Source organism: Herpailurus yagouaroundi, unplaced genomic scaffold (assembly GCF_014898765.1).
Source record: "Herpailurus yagouaroundi ecotype Mexico unplaced genomic scaffold, PumYag 67622, whole genome shotgun sequence".
Classification (NCBI taxonomy): domain Eukaryota; kingdom Metazoa; phylum Chordata; class Mammalia; order Carnivora; family Felidae; genus Herpailurus; species Herpailurus yagouaroundi.
The window spans coordinates 1-9,965 of NW_024420423.1; the positions used below are offsets into that span (position 1 = coordinate 1).

General features: G+C 61.5%; 1 protein-coding gene across 1 annotated transcript; it reads right to left on the reverse strand.

The window, feature by feature from the left end:
• Nucleotides 1–6: 6 nt before the first annotated feature.
• LOC121025324 (VPS10 domain-containing receptor SorCS2-like) lies at nucleotides 7–7,043 on the reverse strand. The gene is made up of 3 exons (XM_040467864.1): nucleotides 6,934–7,043; nucleotides 1,291–1,382; nucleotides 7–408 (listed from the first exon to the last, which is right to left on the reverse strand). The coding sequence occupies exons 1-3, from the start codon at nucleotides 6,970–6,972 to the stop codon at nucleotides 297–299; spliced, it is 243 nt and encodes an 80-aa protein (XP_040323798.1). The 5' UTR covers nucleotides 6,973–7,043; the 3' UTR covers nucleotides 7–296.
• Between the last annotated feature and the right edge of the window lie 2,922 nt (nucleotides 7,044–9,965).

Below are 9,965 nucleotides of genomic sequence, written 5' to 3' on the forward strand. Positions count from 1 at the left end.
GGGGGGAGGAGGGGGAGGAGGAGGGTAGCTCCAGAGGCAGCATGGGGCAGGTGGCCCAGAACCGGCCCTTGACTGGCTTCAAAGCCTCACCAGCCAGGCGATCCCGGGCAGGTGGTGCACGTCCCCCGGGAGGACAGGAACAGTGGACGGTGAGAGACCAGGAGGCAGGTGTGAGGGTGGAGGTGGGCGTGAGGAGGCCAGGGGGGGGGGGTGGGGAGGCCGGTGTCGAACGCGCCTCGGAGCAGCAAGGTCCCCCGGGGGCCGGCTGGGACCCGCCCGCCCCCTGCCGTGGGCACTCACGTCATGACCAGCGTCTCGTCCCCCGGCTCGCTCAGGAGCCCGTCCACAAACACGGAGGTGCTGGTGAAGTTGTGCGTGCTCCAGGTGAGGCCCTCGTCCACACTGAACCTGCCGGGACAAGGGGCGTCACCCCCGCGGGCGGGCGGGCGGGAACGCTCCCCGGGGCCAGGCCCAGCTGCCCTGCCGGATCCAGCCCTGCCCGAGCCCAGGGGCCGGTGCTGCCCAGCCGAGGGGGCCGGGAGAAGAGGTCCGGGCCACACCTGCGCCCCTTCCCGGGGGCACAGCGGCCGCCCGCCGGCACCAAGCAGCACCCGCATCTCCTTAGTAACACTGCAGCTAAGGCGTTCCGGGCGTGCCTCCTGGGTACACTGCAGCTGCTTTTCAGCCCCTGGATTGCAGTCGTCTGGCCTTGGAGCATCCAGGTCAGCCCCCACCCCCACCCCTGGTGCCTGAGCCCAGCCCAGGCGCTGCCAGGCCAGGGACAGGGGCGTACTGCCTCCCAACTCATCATATCACGGTGCCACCGGCTTGCAATGCAGAAAACTTTTTCAGACTAAAGTGATACTGGCTTCCGAGCAGCTCCCCCAGCTCTGCCTTCTCTGCCTGCCGAGTCCAGAGTTCACACCTGCCCCCCTTTCCTTACAACTGCCCCTCAGATGTCAGAAGCCCATCCAAACCTGTTCTCACCTGGACACATGCTGCCGGCTTCCTTGCCTGGCCCTGCCTCCTCCACGGGACTAACTCTTGTTGATGCTTGAAAGTCACCTCCTCTGGGAAGCCCTCCTTGCTCCCCCAGGCCGGGATGGGGGCCTCCTCCGGGCCCCTAAGCCCCAAGTCTTCCTCTGCCCCCCCACCCCTGCTGCGGACCCTACTGTGCTGCCATTCCCGGTTTCTTTGTGTCCCCAGGCCCAGCCGGGAGCATCTCCCAGCTGGAGGAACCCCACCCACCCTGCAATGCCCCCTCCCCGAGCTGGGCCCCCATGGCATTACTTGAGGATCTTCAAGGGGATGGAGGTGTCCTTGATGGCTGCGATCACGCCGCCGTGGTCCAGGTAGAGGACGTGGTGCTCCTCCTCGAACACCTGCAGAGAGGCAGGCCACGCTCTGAGGGTGGGTCACTCTCTGGGGGCAGAGGTGTCCCCACGCAGCCCCAGGAAGCTGGCTCAGGGCTCCCCGTGTCCCCCGGGCCCCCCCCATGCTCTCCACGAACAAGCGTGGCAGTTTCTAGACCACTGACGCGAGAGATTAAGTTGCAGATAAACGCACAGGAAGCTGGCCCTCTGCAGGGAAAGCTCACGCACCTGTACGGGGACCGCGTGAAGGCAGGAAAGAAATCACGGAAGTCAGCAGAGCGTTTAGGACAAGTAAACCCCAATTTGACATTGAGACTCAGCTCAAGGGACTCCTGGGTGGCTCAGTCAGCTAAGCGTCCGACTTCAGCTCAGGTCATGATCTCGCGGTCCGTGGGTTCTAGCCCCGCATCGGGCTCTGTGCTGACAGCTCGGAGCCTGGAGCCTGCTTTGGATTCTGTGTCTCCCTCTGTCTCTGCCCCTCCCCTGCTCATTCTCTCTGTCTGTCTGTCTGTCTCTCTCTCAAAAATAAATGAAACAAAGAAAAAAAATTTTTTGAAAAAGACTCAGCTCAAATGCTGCCTCCTCCAGGAAGCCCTCCCTGAAGCCAGGCCAGGTGGGGAGTGCCTCTGGGCCCACAGCCTCAGCACCAACTACACTATTTGTCATTGTCTCCTCCAGCCAGGGAGCTCCGCCCAGGCAGGGCCTGCCTCTGAGTCATCTTTGTGGCCCTTGGGGCTCAGCTCAGAGCTGGGGGCGAAGCTTGTGTGGGGGATGGATGACCGAATGAATGAATGAATGAATGAATAAGAGAGTGAATGAATGAGTGGCCACTACGTCTTCAGGTGACAAAAGGCCTAGCGCCCTGGACAGTGTTCACACAGGAGGAGATAACCCTGGTGGCCCTGGGATCGGGGTCCCATTTCGCAGATGAGGAAGCTGAGGCCTGGGGTGGGGCAGGTGTGGCTGCTGAGTCAGGCCAGGTCGCAAAGGGCCTGCGCTAGATCTTCTGTGAGCACAGAATCCAAACGGCGAGCAAGGGTCTGGACCCCCTCTGGCATCCCCTGCCCCGTCACTCACTCTCCCAGAAGTGGCCCCATCACGGAGCCCACTCACCTCCCACCCCGTCGGCCGTCAGGACCTGTGGTTCTGTGGCGGGAGCGCAGGGAAGTCGGGGGGAGTCGGGAAAGAGCCGGGACCCCCCCACCCCTCCCCAGCCCCTCACCTGGGCCAGCCCGCTCCTCCGTGCCAGCTGCCCAGGGTCTCAGTGAGACCTTGGCGAGGGGGCTGGCCACGCCTCCCGCCCGCGCATACAGCTTGGGGATTGCGGACGCTTCTCCTGGGCTGGGGGAGGGCAGGGCCGAGCCGGTGGTGTTACGACCCACTCAGTGCCCGGTGAGGCCGGAACAGGCGGGGCTCAGCCGGCCCCTCGGTCCCGCGGCTGCACCTGCTCTGGCCTGGGCAGACAGACCTGGAAAACTCCCTGACTCGTGGAGGGAACGTTCTAGGACAAATGAGCGCGTAGGAACGGGGGAACCGCCCAAAGAGCATTGGACAGCGCCTTCTTCCCGCCCCTCCATCGTGAGTCTTTCCTCACGTGAAGGCTGGATTTTCCCAGACCCGGCAGGACGATGCCCCACACGTCAGGAATGTAAAATTTTACCAGAACCTTCCAGTGGCCCGCCACGGCCTTTAGAATCCCACCCAAACCCTTTCGTGGCCTCCAGGCCTCTGCAGGAGATGCCCCTGCCTACGTTCTCCTGCCCCCACACATCAGCCACCCTGGCTGCCTTTCCCTGAACACACCACAGGCCCTTTGCACGTGCTGTCCCCCTGGTCTACGAAACCCTTCCCCAGATATTTTCACCTTCTCCACAGTCCTGCCGGTGTTTCCCATTGCTCATCGGAGTTCCTTAGGAAACACTCCGGCTTGAATAAAGAAGAAAGGCCCCTTGCAGGAAATGGTGGGAAGTTCGCAGATGAACCCCAGAGCCCGCGCTCTCTCCCCTACTTCACGTCTGCAGCCGGAGGATGTCAGGCCGGGCAAAATGACCCAGAGAAGGGGAGCCTACAGGGCCAGGCGTGGGTGAGCCCCTCCCTGCCGGTGACGGTTGCCACCCATCAGGGGCCTCTAGGACGCCGGCGGGCACCTTGCACGAGCAAGGCGGGCCAGGCGGGGGCCGGCTCCAAGCGCTCTGCCCAACGTGGGCCAGCTTTTCCAGGAGAGCCCGGAGAGGGGGCTGGGTGTCTATGAACTAGTTTTTAAACACGTGTGCAGGTGGCGTGGGGGAGGGGGATGAGGACGGGCGCGGGGTGGTGGCCACGGTGGCCCCTGCCGTGCATCCAGGGTCCCGTTAGTGGCAGCCACGCTCAGAGGGCATCTTCCCAACTTCCAAAGAGGGGCCAGAGGTTCAGAGACACCCGGTGGCTTGTCTGGCGAGTCCAGGGTAGACCCCGGGTCTCGGACCCAGACCCCACCTTGACTCGGTCCACGGCCTCCTGTCTCCATGAGCAGGACACCCGCAGTGGGAGGGCAGGCTGTGTTTTGTGTGCAACGAAGCTGCAGGCTGGAGTGGGGGCTCACAGCACTAACTTGGGTGCTCCGCGGACGCGCCCCTGCCGGGCGCCCTCCCTGGACTCACAGCCCCCGTCCCCCCCCCCAGGGGTCAGAGGAGTAGGTGCGCCTGGGGTCCTCAATCTTAACGGTGCTTGGGATAAGTGTGCTGCTGGAGGTAGAGTTTCCTGGATGAGGGAGGGGACGGTCTGCGGATTTTAGGATACCGTGCGGAAGAAACATTCATACTTTTCCACCCCAACTGTTCACTCATCCAGCAGATCCAGTGTTTCAGGTCTCCTCTGTTTGGGTGCTGGGGTCCAGGGGTAGGGATGACAGTCTGGGCCTGGGACGCCCTCTCACTCGGTACTCAGCCCGCGTTCTGCCACCGCAGGGGTGGGTCCCGGGCAGGGTTTCTGGACGCACCCGGTGCAGGTCTGAGTCAGTGGGCGCTCCCGGGTGCGCCCGGGAGTGTGTGAGTGTCGCTTGGGCTAATCCGAGGGGGGCCGGGGCATCGTGGGGGGTGTGCAGGAGGTTCGAGAGAGCCGCGCGTCCGGGGGGCAGAGGCCCCTGAGCCGGGCTGGGCAGTGAGGGCACACATGTCAGCAGCGGGCGGGACTTCCTCCTGCAGACGGCGGCGAGGCACCGGAGGCTTAGTCGGGGAGGCTTACGAGCAGGGCGATGGCAACACGTTTCCCTTTCGCAGCTTCCCGGGGGTGCTGGGGGGCGACGGACCAGAGGGGCAGAGGCCCAGCCCAGGAAAATGCATTCCCAAGCAGCCGGGCTCCTCCTCCAGGAGAGAGTGAGCTCCCCGTCCCGGGGAATATGCAAGGAGAAGCCAGCCTCCTCGCCGCGTGGGGACCCCTGAGCCGCCAGTCCCACGCCTAACGCATCTGTCTCCCCCAAGGCACTGCTCCTGATGCTTTGAACTTGCAGAGGCCTCTGCCCGTGCGGCGGGAACCCTCATTCCTGCTCTACTGGGGGCCAAATTCGCTTTTCTCGGGGTGATAAGGCTGTGGAGCGGGCCATGTGGTGTAATGAAACCATCACGGGTGGGTCCTCAGAGCCTGACTGTCCCAGAGCGGGAGGCACTCGCGGGCCCACCCGCTGATGCATGTGCACACCCAGCCAGTGGCTCCTCCCTGGACGACATTCCCCATGCCCCCCCACCCCCAAGATGGGGCGCCTCCCAGCTATCGCAGGGGACCCCCAGAGCGTCTCCATTCCCATCAGCTTGGGACTCTGCAAGAGGGGGCTCCAGGGTCCAACCCTCCCCAGTGGGGTCGCAGGGTTTTGGAGCTCCCGGTGCTATGGTTCTCTGTGCCTTGATCAGCCCCCAGGCAGCAGGGCTGGGGGCAGGGGGGGGGGCAGGCGGTCTCTGGTCCCCATCTTCCCTGCCTCCCCACACCCCAGACTCAGAGGGCCCTCTTTGGACGTCTTCTGGTTGTTGTTTCGCTTTTCTACATCCTTGGGAACTTGTGTTTTGAAAAGGTTATGTCCATTAAGCAGCTATACATGCCGTCATTTGTAATTCATATTCCGAGAGTTCTCTTCCCAGACGCATCTTATTACATCCTTGACCACGTGCCTGCGCTGAGCAGTGCCCTCTGTGACTGTCACAGCCCGTCCCCCGCCACCTCCCACCCCCACCGTGAACCCCAAGCCCAGAGGGTCTCTCCTCCTCCGCACACGTGGGCGCCCCCCCCCCTCCCGCCGCTGCACCAGAATCAACATTCTCCCGTCCGATTCCCGCATTCCCAAGTGTGGAGTCTCAGCACATTGCTGAATGAATGACAGTGGCCACCATGAATATCTTGCAGTCAGTTTCTATGAAATTTGAGCACCTTGTCTGTTTCACCCTAACGGGGTGCATGTTTCTGTAATAAATGGACGGAAGGTGATCTTTAAGAAAGTTTAGGCATCTTTCACTAGTTTTGGTGAAATAGAAATATTATAACTAAGTCTCTTTTGCCCTTTTCAAAATTCCTTGTTTCTTGCATATTCTGAAAAATGTCAGGGCCTTGCACTAAGGCTGTAGGTAAACTGGGTACCTTGGGGAGTAAAGCATTTGTCCCGAGTGTTACCTGGGGGAGGGGCCGCAAGAGGGGCCTCAGGCACGCAAACCCTGCCCTGAAACAGAGCTTCGGACACGGTCTGGGAGGGTAGATGCACACAGAAGTTCGGTGCATTTTCTTACGTGTTTAATGCAGGGACCGTCACTCCGTGGAGTCGGGTGGACCCGGTGAGGCCTTTTGTGCGGGAAGCAAACAGCTGGTGTAGAGGCACATAGGCCTCTCCCGGGCCGGAGCCTCGGCCCTGCACTGAGCCTCGTGGCTGCACTGCCCCTGCCCGGAGCCCCTGGGACCAGCAGCCCGCCCGCCCTCGCCGTCTCAGCTCTCCAGGCTGGGAATGTCAGCTCCAGGTAGGCCCTGCACAAGGGCACAGGGGAGCCCTGGCAGGTTCCACCATTTCCTGCATTACTGCTGCCTCGAACCATCACCCTGGATGCCTCCCAGGCCCCCCCCCCCCCAGCCCAGACTCAGCCAGGCTCCCCCAAACCTGCCCCTCCCCCATATTCGCCTTCTCTTCTACGTCTCTGCCGTCCGCCCAACAGCCGCCCCTGCCAGGAACCTGGAGATCACCCCCCATTCTTGGCCCCTGGGCTCCCAGAAGAGCTCAGCCCCAGCCCCCGAGACCCCACGTGGCTTCCTGCCTGGACAGCACCTCCAGCCCTGTCCCCAGCCTTTATTCCACTGCTCAGACCCCCACGGCGACGGTCTGCCCGCGTGAGGGTGTGTGTCAGGTCTGTGACTTCCCAGCAATGGTCTGTGCAGCAGGTATAGCACTTGCTAAATGGAGCTCTGTGTCCAGCCGGTCAGGCTGGCTGGAAGGCCACTCCTCTGTGTGTCTCAGAACTCCTCTGGGGTGGGGGGCAGAGATCCAGCACATCGGGGGGGGGGGCGTCTCCGTGGAACGGGGGTGGAATGTGCCAGGCCTCCACATCCTTACCTGCCGCCAGGTGTGCCCACAGTCAGACGTGATGTACATCTCCTCCTTATACTCCACCAGCTGCGAGCCCAGGTTACCTGGTCCGGAACAGGGGCAAGGTCGCCCTTGGGGTCAGCCAGCCTTATCAAGGTCTGTGCCCAGACAAATCCCCCTGCGAGAGTTACGTGTGCCCCGGGTCTACCTCTCTCACACCCAAAGCCACCCAAAGAGAGGGTGTGCCCCTCTCTGCACTCTCCCTACACTGACCTGCCTGTGGAACCTCTATGCTTGGGCCCTGGGTCCCAGTCTGTGCAGTGAAGGATTCGCTTTGCCCAAAGCCAGCCAGCCTCAGAGCTCCAGCAGGGCCCGGGTGCAGGCGGGACCCAGGCACTCGAGGCGTCCAAGGGATTGAGTGTACAAGAATACGTGTGGGCTGCTGATCAGGGACTGGCAAAAAGCACGTGCTCCAGGTGGGCCGGCATGGGGTCGGGGTGGCCCCCGACCGGCTTTAAGTTGGGGCAGGGCACAGCTGGGTTTGCATCAGGAGACAGCCCCTCGGGGGTCTGGCTGCAGGGGCGACCAGAAGTCCGGCAGCGTGGGGCAGTACAGGTGAGAGGCACGGTAGGCACAGAGGAGGTGCTCATTAAATATCTGTTGAGTGGACGTTTGGAGGGTGATGGGAAGGGGCCACCAAACCAACTGGGCCGCCAGGAGGTCCCCCTTGGCCGTGGTTCACGTGAGCCCAGTACCAGGCCGGCTGATGGGTCACCACCCTCAAGGCCCTCTACAGGCTCAGACTGAATCCTGGGGTGGTGGCACAGTGGGAAGACGCCCCACTCAGTGTCCACGCCAACCCCAGCTTACAGATGAGGAAACGGTCCAAATGGGCTCCCACGGAGGGAACAGTATCCACCTCACAAAGCACAGGTGCCAGGAAGGTCGTGGTGGCCTCTGGGCTGAGCCCAGTCTGCCCCAGACAGTCCCTTGGGAAGGGCTCTGCCCCTGTGGTCTTGGCAGGGACCAGGGGTGACAGCCCCCAAGACGATGGGGACCTGAGGTGATGCTGAAGCCCTTTTGGACTCCTGCCTGGAGCCCCAGAGGCCCTTGCCCTGGGTGACTCATACGTCACTCTCAATTTGCAGCATTATTTACGGGGCACTCTCGGGACTATCTCTTCCAGAGTCAAGTACAGATGTCAGTGGAAAATTCGAAAGGGAATGGGTTGTCTTCGGATGAGTGAAAGTGAGTCCCAACCAGAGTGGTGAGGGGTTGTTTGCTTGCTATCTGTCCTGAGGTCCAACCAAGCACCAATGCATCCGTCCAACCATCCGTCCATCCATCATCCATCCATCTGTCCGTCATCCATCCATCTGTCCATCTATCCATCATTGATCAACCAACTGATTGATCCATCCATCCATCCATCATCTGTCCATCCGTCCATCATCCATCCATCCATCCATCCATCATCTGTCCATCATCCATCCATCCCTCCACCCATCCATCCATCATCCTGTCTGTCCATCCGTCCATCCATCATCCATCCACCCATCTGTCCATCATCCACCTGTCCATTCACCCATCCATCATCCCTCCATCCTCACATTTCTCTTCTTCACCAATTCCACTCACTCTTCCATCCCTGCACTTATCCGACAGCATTTCTGGCCACCTGCTGTCTGTCGAGCCTTGTGCAGAGCTGAGGGAGGTCCGAGATGAATGAACCATGGCCCCTGCTCCCAGAGAGCTCTCAATCCAGCAGCGGAAGAAGCATGCCCTGCAACCGTAGGCTGAGCCAGGATATCTAGAAGCCCGAGGGATTGTAAGAGCAGACAGGGGACGGCTGATGGACCCGGGAAGGAAGGAGACTCCTGAAGGCAGTGACCTCCGAGCTGTGCCCGGAGAGACAAATGTGCTCTGCCCAAGGGAGGAGGAAAGGCCGTGCCAGGTGTTGGGGATGCCCGGTCGGCAGCGTGGAGGTGGGAAGGGGCACGACGAGGGAGGGGCAGAGGGGCAGGTGCCGAACCCCGTGTCCTCCCCCGTCTGGCAAACGAACGGTGCTGAGAAATGGCCACGGGATGAGTGAAACGAGCCAGTTAGACAGATGAGCGGGATGACGGGGGTATTATCTCTGCTGCATTCCGGATGCCAACAGGCGCGCTGGGACGCACGCATCGCACACGGAGCCGCGGTGAATGTGGCCGTGTCAGCACTACTCAGCAGGCGAACCCCGGTCTGTAATTTCGGCTGTGCACGTGTCTGTCTTTCAAGGGACGCTGTCTGCTTTCCATGCTCCGTCTACCAGAGCTTTCAGGCTGCCAGTCACCTAACAGACACCGGGGACAAATAAAGGGACATTCACGGAATGTGTCCCCAGGCTGTCAGCGCAGAAGGGCCTGCAGAATCCTGGAGGCGGTGCCCTCATTTTACAGGTGGGGAAACTGAGGTCCAGGGATGTGACTAAGAGAGAGGCAGGGAGGTCGGGAGGGAGGGAGGCTGCCTTGGGCCACCCTCCTCGGGCGTGGCCGGTTGGTTCCCGGTGACACACCTCCAGATCCTCACTGCTTTCTTGGGCAGCCAGGAAGCTCATTCCGGGTTTTTGAGGCCTTTGAGCCACAGATACATTTAGAATTGTGCCTTTTGTATTTTGGTCAAGAATTTGGGGATTCAGCCAATCAGGACAGTGCTTTTGAGGGGCTGGGAGGCAGGAGTGCCCCGGGGGCTTCCCCTCCGGTAAGGAGCCTGGGTTGGCTTCCTGAGTGACACCCAGCAACCTGGAGCTTCCTGGGAGGAGGGGGTGGGGAGTGACCTCTCAGGGCTGGTGCAGCGGTTAAGAGCTCAGTGCCTGGGTGGAGGAAAGGCCTGTCCAGGACAGCTGCCAGCATGAAGAACATTCCCTTGTTTTCCCTTCCTTCCTATCAGTGGTACCCAGGGCTCCCACCCCCATGGGAGCCGGCGGGAGCAGGCAGGGCTGTCCCAGCGCTGGGTGCCGGAGGGCACATAACCCTGCACATTACAAGGAAAATATGATGCCAGCCATTACCTGGCAATAC